A 20,238-nucleotide genomic window follows, 5' to 3' on the forward strand; every position below is an offset into this window, starting at 1 on the left:
AGGTTACTTGTGCATACCACTGCAAATACAAGACCTGGACGATGTGTGGCACATTGAGCTGAAACTTGGGGCTGGCCCATGCTTTGAGAATCAATTATTTATACAACATGAAAAAGAAAAGTAATGGCCTTGGAGTCTGAATTGTTCTTCAGCCCTACCTCTGCCATTGACTTTTACTGTATAGCTTTGGTTAGAGGAGAAAAACCATGGAATTTGGGGTCAGAAGACCTGGATTCAAATCCTAACTCTTTAACCACTGCTTATGCAACTTTGTGAGAATTACTTCTCCCTCATCTCTAAAATGAGCAGGCATTGCTCTCTAAATGTTATTCCAACTCTAAATCTTTTTTTTTTTTTTTGGTGAGGCAATTGGGGTTAAGTGACTTGCCCAGGGTCACACAGTTAGTAAGTGTTGTGTGTCCGAGGCTGCATTTGAACTCAGGTCCTCCTGACTCCAGGGGCGGTGTTCTATCCTCTGCACCACCTAGCTGCCCCAACTCTAAATCTTAATGATCCTACTTCTGGTTGTTATGGTGGAAGCATCTTTTAATCTGTGGGCTCTCAGGGCCTCAATCTCTTTATCTATAAAGAAAGGGCAGACTAGATCAAGGCATACTTTTAACAGACAAGAGCAAATTTTATTATAAGAAGGAATGTTTATTAAATTATATTCTTAATCTATGGTTTTAAGGTTGTGAAAGCCTCAAATGCTTATATCTAGCCTGTAAAAGCCATGAGGAGTCTTCATCTATCCATCTGTAATATATCTTTCTCAGTTGATGGCCAGGGAACTTTCTAATGACTTCGTCTGTACTGTAAAGAAGATAACCTTCTTCCATCAGCACTTTGGTGCAATGAGTTTATCAGACTAATTAATGTGCCTTGGAAAGCAGTTAAAGTCTGACGCTGAGGAGTTGAGACATATATAGGACTGGAGGGAGTAGGGAAGTGTAGTGTCAGTGAACCCTGGAGGGACGAGGTTGCCAAATAGAGACAATGACTAAAGTGAAGAGGCCACAGTGGGGTGCTGTGCTTTGGAGTAGTGGTGGGAGGAAGGAAGGGGGAGTGGGGTGCGGAGCTCTATGGTGCCAAGGTTGACTCATTGATGAGTCAACACACAGGTACAGACTGATTCATTTATTTCAGCTGAAAGAGCCCCATAGCATTAGGCTCACTGGCTTAATAAGGCAATGATTCCCAGTTCCTGAACTAGATGGTCTTTAAGGATGTCTCCCCAAAAAACCAGTCTGATTTAAAGATGCAACAGCAGACATGGGATAGTCTTGTACTACTCTATGGGCCAGTTGGACATTTGCTCACTAGTCTGAAAGGTAGCTCGGTGGCATGGTAGACAGAATGCCAATCAGGAAGACTCATCTTCTTGAGTTCAAATCCATGCTCAGATACTTGGTAGCTGTGTGACCCTGGTCAAGTCACTTCAGCCTGTCTCAGTTTCCTCATCTGTAAAAAGGGCTGGAGGACACGACAAATTACTCCAGTATCTCTGCCAAGAAAACCCCAAATGGTGTCATAAAGAGTCGGGCATACTCAAACAATTGAACAACAACATACTAGTTACCAGTTGTGTAGCCATGAGCAACTTGCTTCTCTTTGTGCCTCAGTTTTATCATTTGTAAAATGAAGATAAAGATACTTAAACTGCCTATTTTAGAGATGTAGCCCATCTAAGTTCTTAGGATCCTTAGCCCAACATCCACTCTCATAAACAGGCCTCAGGTCTCAAAGCAAGGCTACATCACCCCAGCAGTATTCTAGGAGTACCCCTCAGTTGGAGTTCTTCTCTGTCATTGGCTCAAGATCCCACTAATGTGTTTCCTCCAAGATTACCATCTCAGTCAGCCAGAATCAAGTAGCTTTTAGAAAAGGGCATTTACTAAGGATCTTACCTTAAGAACAGTTAGTGCACAAAAGTCTGTGACACTATACCACAAGTTCATGTAGAGTCTAGAGGAAAATGGGCTTGAGCTTAAATGCACATATAGTAAAGGGGTCACTTCCGCTACTGGTTCCTGGACATTCTTTTCTCCCATTCATGGGGGGCTGGAGAAGTTCCCTTTAGGTGTGGAGTAACTTCTTTGCTGGACTTCTTCTAAATCTGTAAATACATGTTCAGTCTGGCCTTGGCTTTTTTTTTTTTTGCTTTTTGGTGAGGCAATCAAGGTTAAGTGACTTGCCCGTGGTCAGATTTGAACTCAGGTCTTCCTGACTCCGAGGCCAGAGCTCTATCTACTGTGCCACCTAGCTGCCCCAAAAGTGAGACTTTTAGGCACTGTTGGTGGAGTTGTGAACCAATTCAACCATTCTGGGTTTTTTTGTTGTTGTTTGTTTGTTTTGGTAAGGCAATTGAGGTGAAGTGACTTGCCCAGGGTCACACAGCTAGTAAGTATCAAGTGTCTGAGGCCAGATTTGAACTCAAATCCTCCTGACTCCAGGGCCAATGCTCTATCCACTGTACCACCTAGCTGCCTGGCCTTGGCTTTTGATCCAGATACTACCATGAGATGATCTGGAGATGATACTAAGTTATTGATAAGGAGATAGAAAGTCCAATGTCCTCCGAACACTTCAAGCTCTCAAGGGGCAAGGGGTTGGGGGGAGGAGACCAAGGCCAAGGTCAAAGCTGAAACACTTTCTCCCTCTGCCCCAAGTTGCTCCTTTTCTAGGAACTCATTCTCTCCTGGCTTGCCACTCACTGAAATTCCCTGATCCCAACAAACTTTATGCTTTTATACAAGACAGAAAATGTGATGACATCTCAGCCAATTGGAACAGATTTCCTATCTGGCACCATTTCACTTGATCCAATGTTTTACAAAGACTTTTCACACTTAGTCTAAACCTCTGAATGAGACTGAACATGTTGTCATGTAAGTGGGATAGGGTGATTTGACTGAATAGCTTAATCACCGCAGGTATAATAGGGATCAGATAAAAGGAATTTTACACATCTTAAGGAGAAGGGCAATGTGTATGCCCATACTGTCAGTCATTTAACAAGCATTTATTAAGATCTTACTATGAGGCAGCTAGGGAGCACAAAAGATTGAGAGCTGGTCCTAGAGTCAGAAAAACCTGAGTTCAAATGCAGCCTTAGACATTTAGTACCTGTGTGACTTGGGGAAGTCATTTAACCTCTCTTTGCCTAAGTTTCCTATCTATAAAATGGGGATAATAATAGCACTTACCACCCAGGGTTGTTGTGAGGATCAAATGAAACAATATTTGTAAGGTGCTTACCAAAGTACCTGGCACACCAGATTTCAAATCTGGCCTCAGACACTTGACACTTACTAGCTGTGTGACCCTGGGCAAGTCACTTAACTACGATTGCCTCACCAAAAACAAAACAAAACAAAATGAAACAAAACAAAGTACCTGGCACATAGTAGGCATTGTATATATATTTAAGTTAATTATTATTATTAATCATTATAATGTTAATTGTTAAGTAATGTGAATTATTAATTGTTATAATGATGGCAGTGATGATGATGATGATATTCCAGTAACTATGCTAAGTGCTGAGGAAACAAAGAAAGGCAAAAACGGTCCCTATCCTCAAGAAGGGGGGCAGCTAGGTAGTGAAGTGGATAGAGTGCCAGACTTGGAGTCAGGAAAATCTGAATTCAAATTCAGCCGCAGACACTTATTGGCTATGTAACCCTGGGCAAGTCACTTCACTTCATTTGTCTCAGTTTCCTCATCTGTAAAATGAGCTGGAAAAGGAAAAGGCAAACCTCTGCAGTATCTTTGCCAAAGAAAACTCCAAAAAGGGGTCATGAAGAGTCAGATATGACTAAACAGCAACCCTCAAGAATTTCACATTCTAAAGGGGGAGACCTGTAAATAACTAAGTGCATGCAAGTACCTGGGGTGTATGGGTGTTCAAGAAGGACTAGCACGTCTGGTGTGAGGGCTTGCTGAGTCCTCTTCAGGACTGCTCACCCACCTTTGATGTCTGCCTGATTCACTCAACCCTCATATGTGGCTCCGAGAAATTGTAGCATAGGCAGCAGCTATACCACCGGTAAACTGTCTTGACAAACAAGCTAATCCAGGCTGAGGGTAGCCAGTGGGCCTCAAATGCATCAGCGAGTTAGGGGCATGCCTACCCAAGCATATGAAGACTTCCTCCGGCAGAATGGGAAGATGAGAACAATCTGTTCCAACAGCCGTGAAGGCAGCTGGTGAAGCAGGTGCTGTGGAGCGCTTAGAGCTCGGTCAGACATTGAAAATGACAAGGGCAGCCCCTGCATCCTGGGCCATCGCCAGTCATCCTGACTTTCATCTTCAATGACCCTGGAAGAGAGAGTGAGGCCTATGATTTTGTGCAACTCTTCCAGACTTACATCCAATTCATGCACAAGTCAATCCATCCCAGAATGATGTCGCACAGATCCTGTTCAAAAATGAAGGACAAGGGGCAGCTAGGTGGCGCAGTGGATAGAGCACCAGCCCTGGACTCAGGAGCACCTGAGTTCAAACGCGGCCTCAGACACATAACACTTACTAGCTGTGTGACCCTGGGCAAGTCACTTAACTCCCGTTGCCCAACCAAAAAAAGCAAACAAACAAAAACAAAAACAAACAAAAATGAAGGACAAACAACAACATCAAGATATAAACAGAGTTGATGGGAAGTAACCTCGGGGGGGGAGGCTCTAGCCAAGGACTGGGAAAGGCTTGCTGCAGGAGGTGGGATTTGAGCTGAGTCTTAAAGGGAGTCAGGAACACTAAGACACAGAAGTGACAAGGGAGAGCATTGAAGAGGAACTATAAGCAGGGCACTATGGCTGGATCACGGAATGTGTGGAGGAAAGAAGAGGGTGAGAAGACTGGAAAGCTAGGAAGAGACTAAGTTATAAGGTCTTTAAATACCATAGAACTTAATATTTGGTCCTGGAGGTAAGCCACTGGAATTTTTTGGGGGGGGGGTAGGGGTAGGGGAGCAGGAAGGAGAGGAGGAGTGACATGGTCAGACCCAGGCATTAGAAAAATCACTTTGGCAGCTGAACAGAAGATAGATTAGAGTAAGAGAAAGACTTGAGGCAGGGAGACCAGTTTGAGGGCTATTGCAGTAAGCCAGGAGGGTGGTGATGAGGGTCCAAATTAGGGTTGGTGGCTGTGGGAGTAGAGAAAAGATGTATGAGAGACGTTGTAAAGGTAGAAAGAAATGCCAAGATTTCACAATGGGTTGGATAAGCAGGGCAAGTGCAAGCAAGAAACTGGGGATGGCACAAAGGTTGTACACTTGGGTGCCTGGGAGGATGTTGGTGTACCATGAGCCCAAGAATCAGACCTGATTACAGGGACCAGATCTCTGAGTTTCCATGGGATGTAGTGCCAATGGCAAGGGTACTCTCAAGTCTTCTTTTGATTCTTAATAGTATGCTCTTGTGAATTACTGAGTCCTGGCTGGGTTGTCCTGGCTACCATATCAGCATATGTCATTTTTTTCCTAGGCAGTATAGCTATCTTACTCATTCCAAATTCTGGACTGCCTCCCCCCACCCCTACCCGGACTTCACTCCCTTCCTAGCTCCATGGCCTCCATGGGGTTCTTGAAGTAGGAGTCATCGCCACAGAGGCTTGTCAGTTCAAGCACGAGACTTTGGACAAGAGCCATCACCCCATCATGGCAAACAGACCCCAAGAATATATATAACAATGGCAATGTTCCCAGCAACTGAGAAGTGTCTCTGGAGACATTCAAGTTCTTTCCCAACTACCCCCATACATCATTTCTATTTTAAAATAAACAGAAGGTGACTTTCAGGTATTTTTTATTTTTAAATGTTTTTTTTTCCCTTTTACATGTAAAGACAATTTTTAACATTCATTTACTTACAGGTACCTAACGGGAAAAAAAAAACCCTCAGAGTTTAGGTTGGTCGTCTAATAGAACTCCAGGGACCACTTCCTAGTCATCTTCTTACCGTGCTCCTGGCTACAGTCTGGCCACCATCCTCATCTTTCCTCCTTCCCTCTTTGGACACTACCCCTAGGTTCCTTGGCTATAATAGGTGACCTTTGACCATACATTGCCCAGAATCCCACCTCCAGGACACTTTCCGGCCATCTCCCCACAGTGCACTCTTGAGCCTACCACCTCTCCCTGCCTGCTCCCACCTTTCAGGTTTCCATCTAAGGGCTGTCCTTTTCCATTAGAAAATAAGTTCTTTGAAGACAGGAGCTGACTTGTTTGTTTATATTTGTATTCCCAGCACTTAGCCTAATGCCTGGAACCCAAGAGATGTTTAATAAATGCTTCATCTCTATCTAAAACCATGATATTATTGGTACTTCATATCTCACTGCGTATGAGGACCAAATCAGATAATGTATGTAAGGCTTCATAAACTATAAAGAAGTACTTGGACTGAGTTATTATTTTTGATGCTTTTATTCTGATTATTCACACTTAGTTCCTTTCATTTAAAAATCCCAATTTAAAAATTATATCATAAAAGAACAATCTGTATGTAGCATTCCATCTCCATTTTATAGATGGAGAAACTTAGAGGGAAAGTCAAGTGACTTGTCCATTGACTGAGATCTGTTTCTCACTTTAAAACGAATGCATTGACTCTTTAGGATAAATGAACCATTCTTGGGAATTTGGGAATTCCCTGGGCCATTGAGTTGTTACACTTACTAGGCTAAGAGTCTAGGCCCGGGGTCCCTGGTGGTCCTACCAAGGCTTGGGAGACCCTGCACAGTTGGGCTTCAAAAGCATGCAGCTTCTCTATTCATCTTACTACATTTGCCACCCTGGGAGAGAGGAGAGTTTGTCTGTCACTTCTCTTTGCACTTTCTGCAGTTTATTTGGAGGTTCTATGCTGGTTACCTAGGAAACTCCTGGAGAATAAGAGCTGATTGGCTAGAGTTTCAAAGATGGGGGCATCGTTTCTAAATGTCCATATTTGTAGGAGTTGGTGTTCCTGCCTCAGTGGCTCAAGAGTAAAAGACCATTTAAAAATAAATAGTCTCTAAGTTACAGGTTTTTATGAAGAATTTGTTTAATTTAGTTAGAAGATTTAATTGGAAAAGAGTTGAAAAAGAATGAGAATAGACATGTATTTAGATAGATTAATAAACTAGGAAACCAACAAATACTTCAAGTGCTCATTGGATGCATTTCTACTACTGATCCTTAATGAACTATGTCACACAATCTTGCCATTTTCAACTGTTATTTTTCCCCCAAGAAAGGGACATTTTCATAAGGATCTCTTATAATCTTGAAAAAAGCTGATTTGGTTTCTATAGAATGCAATATAGACAATAGCCCTTTCTCTCCAGGGGCTACTTCCACAGACTTCAGACTTCTCTAGAGGGTACTTAGGCACTACATCAACAGGTAGAAAAAACATCAAGAAACAGCCTTTCTACACAGCACTGAACCCAAAACAGCCTTTATCTTCTAAATCATCACATACCTGGTAAAGCATGTTCTCTAGAGCATTGTAGCAAAGCTAAGAGTTTCAACAGGACTTCTTAAAGGAACCAAACTCTCTTCTTTCTCTGAAAGAAGCACTTGAAGAGACAGAATGATTTTTTTGTTATTAGCATTTTTATTTAACATTTTGAGTCCCAAATTCTATCCCTCCTCTCCACCTTTCCTGAGACAGTAAGCAATCAGATAAAGGTTATACATGTGCAATTATGTAAAACATTTTCATATTAGTCATTTTGTACAAGAAGACTTGATTAAAATTTTAAAAAATGAAAGAAAATGGAAAAATAGCATGCTTTAGTCTGTATTCAAACTATATCAATTCTTTCTCTGGAGGTAGATAGTATGCTTCATCATTAGTCCTTTGTCTTGGATTGTCTTGGATCATTGTATTACTGAGAATAGCTAAGTCATTCACAGTTCTTCATAGAACAATATTGCTGTTACTATGTACAACGTTCTCCTGGTTCTGTTCACTTCACTATGCATCAGTTCATGTAAGTCTTTCCAGGTTTTTCTGAAATCATCCTGCTTGTCATTTCTTATAGCGCAATAATATTCCATTACAATCATATACTCATATCATATGAACAATAAGCTTGTTTAGCCATTCCCCAGTTAATGGGCATCCCTTTGATTTCAAATTCTTAGTCACTACAAAAAGAGCTGCTATAAATTTTTTGTACAAATAGGTTCTTTTCCCTTTTTTTTTTTTTTGGATGTAAACCTAGCAGTGGCATTGCTGGATCAAAAGGTATCAACAGTTTCATAGCCCTTTGGGCATAGTTCCAAATTGCCCCAACAGTGCATTAATGTTCCTGTTTTCCCACATCTTCTCCAACATCCAACATTTTCCTTTTTTTTTTTTTCAGTATTAGCCAGTCTGATCAGTGCAAGATGGCATCTCAGAGTTGTTTTAGTTTGCGTTTCTCCAATAGCAAGTTAGAGCATTTTTTATATGACTATAGATAGCTTTGATTTCTTTATTTGAAAACTGCCTCTTCATCCTTTGACCATTTATCAGTTGGGGAATGATTTGTATTGTTATAAATTTAACTCAGTTATCTATGTATTTGAGAAATGAGGCCTTTATCACAAATACTTGTTGCAAAAATTTTTCCCCAGTTTTCTGCTTTCCTTATAATTTTGGTTGCATTGGTTTTGTTTGTGAAAAAACTTTTTAATTTTATATAATCAAAATTATCTCCTTTACATTTGTAATGCTCTATATCTTCTTTGGTCCTAAATCCTTCCCTTATGCATAAATCTGACAAACTATTTCATGCTCTTTCAATTTGCTTATGGTATCACCTTTTATATGTAAATCATGTACCCATTTTGACCTTATCTTGGTATATGGTGTGATATGTTGGTCTATACCTAGTTTCTTCTATATTGTTCTCCAATTTTCCTAGAAGTTTTTGTCAAATAATGAGTTTTTGTTCCAAAATCTTGGATCTTTGGATTTACCATATACCAGATTACTATGGTTATTTACTACAATGTAACTTGTACCTATCTATTTCACTGATCCATCATTCTATTTTTTAGCCAATACCAGATTGTTTTGATAATTACCACTTAATAATACAGTTTGAGATCTGGTACAGCTAGACCACCTTCTTTTGGATTTTTTCCCCTTGATTCCCTTGATATTCTTGAGCTTTAGTTCTTCCAGATAAATTTTATTTTTTCTAGCTCCATAATTTTTGATAGTTTGATTGGTATGGCAATTTAGATTGGATTATCATTTTTATGATATTAGCTCTGCCTACCAATGAGCAATCAATATTTTTCCAGTTGTTTAGATCTGACTTTATTTGAGTGAAGTGTTTCATAGTTTTGTTCATGTTGTCTACAGTTATTTTAAATTGAATTTCTCCGTCTCTTGCTGCTGGACTTTGTGGGTAATATATAGAAATCCTGATGATTTATGTGGGTTTATTTTGTATCCTGCAACTTTGCTAAAGTCCTTAATTATTTCAAGTAGTTCAAGTCATTGTTTAGCTGATTCTCTAGGATTTTCTAAGTATAATATATCATCTGAAATGATGTCAAGTGGTAGTTTTGTTTCCTCACTGCCTATTCTAATTCCTTTAATTTCTTTTTTTCTTCTCTTATTGCTATAGATAATATTTCTAGTACAATATTAAATAATAGAGGTGACAATGGGCATTCTTGCTTCACCCCTGATTGTACTGAGAAGCTTCTAGTTTATCCCAATTACAAGTAATGCTTACATAAATATTACTTAGAGATAGAATGATTTTTAAAGAATTATATATGAGGTTTCTCAGGTGGGTTGGAAGAGACAACTCTGTCCCCCAAATAGAATCATAGATTTCAAGCTGAAAAGGACCATAGAGGTCATCTAGCTCAAACCCTTCCCAGAGAGGGGAAGTGATTTGAGTAGGGACTTGCCTGAGGGCACACAGATCTAAGTGACAGAGTGGAATCAGAATACAGTGCTCCTTCCATTATGCCACTGGCTCCTGCCCTAATATAGTTACTTTTCCTGTCTCAAGACCCTGCACATGATGGAAAATTTACAATAACAGCTAATATTTACAAAAAGTGCTTTACAATTTGAAAAACACTTTGAATATTAGCTTATTTGATATTTACATTGCAAGAATTTTTAGAGTCCTTGCTAGCCACTGAAAGAATAAGGCAGCAGTTTATGGTCAGGTGTACTGCAGTTTATTCATATACCATCAAGAGGTGATGGACATGTGTATCTCACGATTCTGCGGATGACATTTTATTATTCAAACAGCCTGAACATAGACAGGTAAGCACTATTTCCAGTAACAGAAAATAGGGAGGGCTAAAAAGAAAGTCAAGTCTTTCTAGAAAGCCATGCAAGACTTCATTTTGGGAAGGGGCCCAGGCAAACCTTCATTCTCCTCCAGGTCTTGTTCCTAGCTTCCAGACTTCAAACTACCCCCTATCCAAACTACCTACCAGATACCTTCCTTCTTCCCGCCTCTACTCTGTATCTCGCTTTTGTTTAGCATCTTCTCTCACTAGAAGATAAGCTCCTGGAGGGTTAGAACTATCTTTACTTCTGCTTTTGTTTCCCCACCAGTTAGGACAATGACAGGCATAGAGTAACCATTTAATAAATACTTGTTTCTTTCAATCATTCCTTCTTTAAACTGATTTTTAAAAAGCCAAAACCCCCACCCCAAATACAACTGCAATCTAGGGATATTCACATAAAGCTTAATAATATCTAGGACTTGAGAAAAATTTGGTTGGTTGGGTAGTGAGAAAAGAGGGCAAGGAGACCCTATACACATATTCCCTTGAATCATTCTTTGAAGAGAGGGCTTTGTTGTTGTTCAGTCATGAACCACTCTTTGTGACCCCATTCTGGCACTTTTTTTTGGCAAAGATATTGGAGTGATTTGCTTCTCTAGCTCATTTTACAGATGAAGAACTGAGGCAAACAGGGTTAAGTGATTTGTACCGGGTCACACAGCTAGGCAGTGTCTGAGGCTAGATTTGAACTCAGGAAGATGAGTCTTCCTGACTCCAGGCCCAGTGCTCTACCCACTGTGCCATCTGACTGTCCTGAAGAGAACATAGCAGAGGCTTAACTCCCAATTCTCTGAAGAAGTGCAGGATCATCAAAGCCTTTAAGTTTCAAAGGACAACTGGTTACTGAGAGACAAGGACAGCCCCTGGGGAAGAGAAGAACCTCCTCTTCTAGTTGTGCTAGAAGGGAGGCAGATGGGAAAAACGCAGTCCCGAAAGTGACTTAGCTTATGCTTTGGAAGAACTGATGGTTGAGAGAATGTGCTGTTCCAACAGAACTCTATCTGACATGGGGAATCTGCTTTTTGTTTTTTGTTTTGTTTTATTTTTTTGGAACCTGCTTTTAAAGTCTGAGCAGACCTCCCTATGCCATGGTACAGAGACCCATGAAAGCAATCAAGCCTTGGGGATGACTTCGGATAGGTGACCTCAAGATGAGACCCAAAATCCATGCAGAGCTAAGATATCCCTTACTTATGAAAAAAATAAAACAGACACAGACATTTTACTTAAACTATATATTTTTACATAAAACAACTCTATATGATACAAGAAAATCAGATAAAAATCACAAAGGTATATAAGTTCTCAAAGGAAAAGTATTTTTTTTGTTCTTAAATTACACACATATATAAAAAACAGCCTTTACTGCTACCAGTAAACCAATCGACCCTATCTGCATTTACTGTTAAATGCTTGTATTTGATGTAAGAAATGTCTATTAGTTAATGGCACACAGCTGACAACATAAAAGACTTCTTAACAACAACACAACCAAATACTTCAGCATGTTTCTTCATATATTAAATATATTAAAAGAGGGTACAGATGACAATTGAGGTGACTATGTTGCCCCATCGCTGTATATCAATAATGTTCTCAATTATTTGATAAATTTTTACTCATAATAGCAAAAAAGCAGGCTTGGAAACTGTCTTTATTACCAAAGTCTCCTGACAGGTCTGAAAACCCTGTGGTTGATCACAAAGAGTCAATTATTCTTGATGAAGGTTTAAAAAGAGTTAAATTCTGTAGAATTACATCTAAATGAAGGGGGCAGGAGGGGAAGCCTACACACAACTGATAAAACTCTTCCTCTCATAAATAATTTGCAGAGTGTATTATGCAGCATTATTCTATTAGGGACAGGACCTTGGATTTTCATTGGTACAGATTGAAGAAACGTTCCCTACCAATGCAGGTCATCACCTTGGCAACTTATATAGTCTTAGAGGGTTGCCTAGGCAAGACTTGAACCAGATCTTTCTGACTCTGATGCCAGCTCTCACGCTCACTCTCTCTCTCTCTCTCTCTCTCAAAACTATCCATTAGGGAGGAAAAAAAAACTTCTCTTATCAGTACAGAAAGCCTTGCCCCACCCTAACAACCCTCTCCCACCTCCCTTCTTCCCTAAGTTATTTAATACTCTCATCCCCAGGATTTTAACTCAAAATTCTTTTCGAATAGCCATTCTCATAGCTGGTCTATGGCTAAAAATTATTGCTGACCAGTATTTAAACTGAAAATCAAAAACATTTTCTTAGGTGCTTATGTCATAGATGCCACCATGAGAGGTATTTAAGGGACATATATACCACACACACACACACACACACACACACATCTCTATACACACATACACACAAGTAGACAAACAGTATAAATAAGTTTCTTTTGGTAACTACTTGATCAAGAAAAAAGGGCTCTGAAATCATGTGTGTAACTCAAAAATACACAGGCACCTTGATGAGTGTTCTCCATTTAAACCGTCTGTGCTTTCAAATGTAGTGCAAACAACAAATTCAGCCAAACTAAAAATAAACAACCAGCAACATCTAGTTGTGCAGGAAAGTACTTTGAAATCTAACAGCATCCATGTTGTTCCCTTAGAGAAAGAGAAAGAGAAAATCATGAGCTAAATCCTTAATCTCCTATTGGCCTTCTGTTTTCAGGGTCTGCCTGTGAAATGGTTCTTACAACTTACCACTTACAGACCTAGCTATATGCACCCACAGAGTGGTGGCCAAAGATGCCACAGCATAGTACACAAAGGAAGGTCTTTGAAACTGGATGGCTCTTCATGTTTTGGGGAAGTGCAATTTTTATGTCCTCCACCTCCACCTCAAGTGCCTGGTTATTGCCTGCTAACCAAGAGTTCCCCAAAGGCCCACTTCTTCACAGACTGAAAATCATAATGAAGACCAACCTAATGGCTATGAGAGGAGAGCCCAACTGCCTTTCATAAGGACTTATTGATATGCTATGAGGTAAACATTACAATTACTTTAAGTATTGACAGTCCTTCATTTTAAGGTGATACTAGAATGGCTTGAAAAATTGTAAGACTGACTAAAATCTACATGAGGGAAGAATTGGGAAATTCTTGAGAAAGAACCCTATTCATACTTCTAAGGTAAATCTACTAATTTTATTTTAAATAAATTGTTCTGCTAGTAATACCTGTTTAAGGGATCAAATCCCCTTTCAGACTTTGTCCAAGTTGAAGAGGGGAGGCAAAGACACCCAAAGGGATGCTACACATAAACAAAAACTACATTTGAATGTTTAAAAAAAAGTGATATCCACAAAACTTGCATTCACAGTAGTGACCTAGCCCGTGCTTTCCTGTGATGACACCTGTGATCAAATGCAAATCTTTTAAAAAACTAAATATATTCAATGTCATTGTAAATAGAATGAGACAGTTACCTGTTCTTTCTTGCTGTGGACAGTAGCCAGAGCAATAGTTATATGCTCAAAACAATATTGTTTTTATAGCTCAAATCAGGTTATGAAAAAAAAATCATCTCTGAGCCTGACAGATTTTTAATAGAAAGGCAGGATGTTGTCATAGAAAATAGGACTCAACCAAGAGAAGATGACTCTTCTAGGCCTGGCCCTACCACTAAGCGAGGTCACAAAATTTTGAGCATCAATTTCCTTCTCTGTTAAATGGGGATAAGAATTCCTGCTCTGTCTCCCCACAGAAGGGTTATTGCAAGGATCAAATGAGACTGAAGATGGGAAAGGGCTTTGTAGACAATAAAACAGCACAAAAACATAAAGGACTATTGTCACAATTGTTTCCCCAAACCCTTGCAAGCCAGATCCCACTGTCTTTATCCCAATTCGCTTGATTTTTGTGTACACACTCTCAGCAATCCCTCATTGTGACCATCATGACCAATCAAGGTAATTTTTCTTTCATTCTGAGGAGCTTCATGAATCCACGTTATTTTATTCTTTTTAGACACGGCACCATGTTTTACAGATACGGAAGAAAGGACGAGCCACGGCTGACAAGAGTCTCCACTTGAATCTAAAAACTCTTATTTCTAAGCGTTGTAGGTAGTCTGATATAATTTGGATCCCAATACATCTAGGAGAATTTTGTCCTTATTATACTTCATTTAAAATGAAATCTAAGGCAAAGCTTTTTAGTCCAAAAATTTTGCTTTTTGAAAGTCTGTTCTGAGAAAAAATACATCATCAAACTAGTGCCTGCTACATCACTGTTTCATGAGTCAATACCAGAATAAACTTAAAGACTCAATCTTATAATTTACCCTTTACCCTATCACACTCACCCCAACACACCAGTCTATCAGACACTGGCAACTATTCATCCACTTTCTGTAGGACTTCGTCTGACTTTTTTTCTAAGAACAAGGAAAAAAAAAGAAGCAAGAAAAACATTGAGGCAGTTCTCAAACAAAAACAGAATTGATTGATCAATAGGTGCTTTTATGAAGTTTTTTTCCTCCTTCAGACTGCACTAAACTCACTTTTCACCACAAAAGATGTTCCCATGCCTCATTCTGTAACACCTTGTTCTTAACCAATGTTCATTAAATGGCTTCAGTGTGGGACCACAATATGTTCCATCAAGATCTTCTTTTGTCTTGTTCCATGTTGATCATTTATTGGCCTCATTGTACCCTTTAAGGGTTTCTGAGTTGGGGCAGACAGCATATTTCAAAGTAATTTATAAGTTATTTCTATTCTGGAAATCTGAACCAACTGCTCCATCAGTTCTGAGGTCTGAACAACTTTAATGGCGTTCTCTAAGAAGGCCTTCGCTGACAGTGACTGATCACAGAGACTTCTGCTGGCCTCCGTCCTAGACTCCACATGCACAATTCTCTCCCACGCTCTGGCCTTCAAGGAGAGGCGCTAAGCCTTCCTTAGGGATGATTGCCACCCCTTTGATATCCTTCTTTTAAGTAAGGCTCTAGCCAAAACAAAGCATGGTGACTCCTGAGCAATGAAAATACTTATTTATGGTCCAGGGACAAAGGCAGCTACAGGCACCTTTCCTCTAAAACATACCATAAGCTTGGGACAACCTGAGAAAGTTTTCTGGATGTTTCTTCCAAGATCTCATTGCAGCTACCTGTCTTTCTCTCCTATCTAAGTTATAGGGTACTGAGTATCCACTTAAAGTGGGTTAGTAGGATTATGGGATAACTCCTTTTTAATTCCTACCCCCACCCCACATCTGCTGGATAATTCAAATAAATGTCTAGTCGGTAGAACCTCGGGCAAAGTGAGGGAGGTATTTTGGGGACAAGAAAACCTCCTCTAATGAGGGAACCTAAAGCCATCTCGGGGATGGATGGTAAAAGTGTGTGTTGGGGCGGGGAATATAGTATTTGTGTTCCCCCACAGGCCCCTCCCCTCAGTTGAAGGAAGAATAGAAGGGGAAGTGGAAGTTGCTCTGAGTTCCTCCACATGTACAACCCAGAGATCTGAGAGGCAGCCCTAATGGGAGAGAAGAGATTGGTAGCTAGAAGGAAGAAACTCTAGCCGTGCTTCTCCCTTTTCCCCCCCTCCAACTGCTTGCAGCCTAGAACAGAAGGCTGCCCTGACTTAAGTCAAGGCACTCAAGGACTCCTGGCTCCCACACTTAGACCTAGGGGTACCTGGCATCCTGTGGCACCCAGAACATCTGTCTGTAGGTGTCTCCCACTGGAGAAGTAAGGTCATGTATGTAGTCACCTGGAATTTAGAGGATCCACAGGTTCCTAATCTACCTAGTTCCCCCCCACTTTCCCTTGACTAACCCCAGAAATGATTTGGCTTGGCTGTGGAAAAAGTAATATTAGTCATTTAAGTGAATTGCATACTATTTATCACCTATTATCATTCAGCTGAATGGTGTGTGTGTGTGTGTGTGTGTGAGACACCATCCAGCTGAATGGTAATTAGATTAGATATATGTGTGTATATCACACACATGTGCACGCATTTATGTATGTATGTGTATGTATGTATACACACACATGTATATGTATACACACACACACCATCCAACTGAATGGTATGCAATTATATATTATATATAATGTATATATAAATTAAATGTGCCAGCTGAAATTTGTTTCAAGTTTTATTTGATTACAATACCACTCTTCATGTAGACTCAGCCTTCATGGTCTGTTGCTTTTTTATCATGGTTGTCCACTTATAAGTTAAAAATAATTAAAAGGAAAGTTGTTTTGTAGTCCTGCAGACCACATGACATGTGCAAATGGTGCGCTGATTTAGAGGACATACCTATGTTTCTTAAAAACCTGATTCCCTTTCTTCTTCTGAAATCTCTATTAACTCATTTTTTAAAGCATCACGTCTACTATGAGAGATTCACTACACTGATACACAATGAGTCTTAGATAGCTTATCCCAAAACTAATGTACACCTGTCAGGAATCACAGACTTCAAAAGGACCTCAGAATCATCTAATCCAAAATGTACCAGAGCAGAAATCATCTCTATTATATTTTTGATCAGTGAGATTAGGAATCCCAACTAATTCCAATCTCATTTAACAAAAAACAATGAAATTGCAGGTTGCTTAGAATTTTGGAAGTTGGATTAGAAAACACTTTGTGTTTCTATGGTTGCAACAGTCCTTAAGAAATATAGATGTCCCTGTACTGACTAACTGCATATGCATTTAACGTAAACCTAGTTCCTGATTCCTGAGGTAGGATCCTCTACCTGTCTACAAGCCCAGAGAAGCAAGAAAAGGTTTCTATTCTGGACAGAAGTTAGTGAGCAGCACATTTGGTTGGAAAACACAACATACTCTGAGCCTCTATTTACAAAAAAATGCAGACAAGGTGTACTTCCTGTTCCTATTTTGTAATACACACACTTAGGGTTAACAAACATCAAACTCCTGGAGCCTAGATCACAACTTGCACTCTAATTTTCCGTTCCCAGTTTGGAGAGCCCTCGCCGAAAATCATGCAAGTCATCGATCTTCCCATCAAGGACTTCCAAAAAGTTCTTGAGTTCCATTTTTAGGTGGCGCTGTCTGTGTTTACTCTCCTCGATGTCTGTCCTTAAAGACCTCACTTTATCTTCGAGATTTTGATTTTCTCTCTCAGAAGCCTGGAATGAAAGCAAAAAGAAGTCAGGAAAGATAGTAATCATGGACGCCATCAATGACAAAGACATCCAACAGCATAGTCTCAATTATTTTCAGGTGTGGAGACCAAGGAAAGAAAGCATGGATAAATGGAATCTAGTTTCTCCCTTCCCACAACCACCATACTAGTTTAGATGTTCATCACCTCTCACTTGAACAGTTATAATAGTTTCCTAATTAGTCTCCTGGCCTCGAGTCTTTTCCCTCTGCAACCTATCCTCCACAATGTTGCCAAAGTGATTTTCCTTAAACCCAGGTTGAACCAAGTCACCACACCTTCCCCCACCCCTGCCCTGGGGCTTAATAAATCCTAGTGGCTCTATATTATGTCCAAGATGAAATATAAACTCCTCTGTTTAATATTTAAAGATTTGTACAATCTGGCTCCATCCTACCTTTCCAGCTGTATTACACATTACTCCCATTCATACATTCTGTGGTCCAACCAAGATGGCCTTTTTGTGGTTCCTAAAACAGGACACTCATTGCCTGCCAAGCCTCAACCCTGGCTGTCCCCCATACTTGAATTGCATCCCCTCTCCACCTCTGCCTCTTGGAATCACCTTTCCTTCCCTTCCACGACAACTGCTAGTGCCCCTTCCTCCTCAAAGTTACCTTTATTTACTTTGTAATTGCTTCATATGTGCCTATATATGTACATCTTGTGTCGTCAATCGGAATGAAGTTCCTTGAGGACCAGGGTTGCTTTGTTTTTGTCTTTGTATCCACAGTGACTAGTATAATTCCTGACACATAGCAGTTGCTTACTAAATGCTTGTAGGTTGACTGAATGATATTTTTCAAAGAGCCAAGGCAAATCCCAACAGGAGATTGTCAACTGCATAATCTTGAGAGGTCAAGAAGGCAGACATCGTTACCATTTTTTGAGGGAAACTGAACCCCCAAATAAAGGACATGACATCCTACCCCAGACCTCCTAAGTTGCCCTTGTCTGATTTTTTTAATACTCCATGAAAAGCTGGAAACACGTATTGCGGAACCCAAAATGTTCAGTACCATGAGACCCCAGCATGAGATCTCATCATTACTGTCACCTGTGGCTATGTTTCTGAAAAGACTATCATCATCACAATGATGATGACGATGATGATGATGATGATTATGATGATAATAATAATGATAGCTAGCATTTATAAAGCACCTACTATGTGCTGGGCATTGTGCTAAGCATTTTACAAATATTCTATCTCACCAAATAAATTTGGTCAATAAAGATTATTGGGAAAATCTCCTGGATCTGTAAAGGTTGCCTGGTCACAGTGATTCTATTTTGGTGACATTTTTTACCTGGGTTCGAACTGTGCCGTCTTAGGATCAAATTAGACGTTTCATAATATTTCATCCTGTGGATTTGTAAAATGTGGCTATTTTGGGAATATGCCCAGAAACTATTTATTAACTGCAGAGGCATTTACTTCAAAAGGTGAATTTGTTGCTTAGATAGGTTCTTGATGTAACTTGGAATGAAACTACTGTATCTGGAACAGTCACCCTCTTTGTTGCTACTGAAATTTACATTAGGCCTGCATGGACCTGATATAGTGGGTCTTGGACTCTGCCCTTAAGTTAAGGAGAAGCTTTCTTAAAACAGGATTAAAACGACAACAACCAAGAAATGAATCCCATTGCACTTAAATTCTGAGGGCAAAGCAGCAGGAATGCAATCACTATTCACTTCCTCTGAATCAAAAAAGTCTAACCTTCGGCATCTAGGAAGCTAAATGAAGTGAAGCTAGAAGATAGTAATAAAACAAGTGCGTTCCCCAATGTCCTCTGTTAGATGTGTTTCTGACCAGTACCTCTAATTTCTCCGTGACAAAATCACATTCTGACATGAGCTGGGGTATGATTTCACCTTGTTTTCGGAGATCTTTCAACTCCTGTTGGAAAAAATGGAACAGGAAATAAAAAAGAAAGAAACATGAAAATCATAACCCAGAACAATGACCACTTTTCACATTTATTGACAAAATCAGAGTAAGGATAAAATATTAAAATAGCAACCAATCACGAAGATAAGGGTAGAGTGAATGTTTTTATATAGAGTATTAATAAGGCTATATTGTATATTATATAAAGGTAGGTTACATTCTATTACATTTTTTCACTGGCTTGAAACTTTTTAGAAGCTTCTTAGACAAGGCAAAGGGACTATGGGTGTGGAACACTCATACAATCTAGGACTTTTTAGAAGTACTGGTTAATTTTGTTGAACTGTCTTATTTTCCTTTTGTTCTTTGCTATAAGGATAGCTCTATGGGAAAGAAAGGAGATGGACACATTGCGAAATGTGGGCAAGGTAAAAAAACAACTTAAAGAATAATGTAACTGTCTATAATATCACAAATTTGTTAATATTAACAACCAATAATAATTATTAATTTATTTTAAATTAATTATTCATCAAATAATTATCTAATAATTTGGTGTAATTTAATAATCTAAATAATTATTGATTATTTTAAATTAAATTAAATATTTGATAATCAATATTTTTAAGATTGTAATTTTAAATAAATGCAATTTATTTTTAAAAAAGAAAAAAATAGCCACATCATGAGTTGAGTTTGGGTGCCAAATTAATTCAATTAGAACTAAATTGTCTTTTCAACACAAAAAATTCTAAATTTACAAAGTCAGAATTATTTTCTAACTTTTTGTTCAGTCATTTTCAGTTGTGTTGAACTCTTCGTGACCCCATTTGAGGTTTTCTTAGCAAAGACAGCAGTTTGCCATTTCCTTCTCCAGCTCATTTTACAAATGAGG

The 20,238-nt window shown here is 39.3% G+C and overlaps 1 protein-coding gene across 2 annotated transcripts in view; it reads right to left on the reverse strand.

Annotated features, from left to right (window-relative positions):
• Positions 1 to 16,385: 16,385 nt before the first annotated feature.
• HOMER2 (homer scaffold protein 2) overlaps positions 16,386 to 20,238 on the reverse strand; it is a 146,746-nt gene continuing 142,893 nt past the window's right edge. For both annotated transcript variants that reach the window (XM_027851832.1, XM_027851831.1), the window contains exons 8-9: positions 19,272 to 19,352; positions 16,386 to 17,414 (exon numbers count right to left, since the gene is read on the reverse strand). In XM_027851832.1, coding sequence (XP_027707633.1) covers positions 17,226 to 17,414; positions 19,272 to 19,352 — 270 coding nt within the window. In that variant the 3' untranslated portion in view covers positions 16,386 to 17,225. The remainder of the gene's footprint in view (positions 17,415 to 19,271; positions 19,353 to 20,238) is intronic.

Source organism: Vombatus ursinus, unplaced genomic scaffold (genome assembly GCF_900497805.2).
Source record: "Vombatus ursinus unplaced genomic scaffold, bare-nosed wombat genome assembly UNPS02009205.1, whole genome shotgun sequence".
NCBI classification, from domain to species: domain Eukaryota; kingdom Metazoa; phylum Chordata; class Mammalia; order Diprotodontia; family Vombatidae; genus Vombatus; species Vombatus ursinus.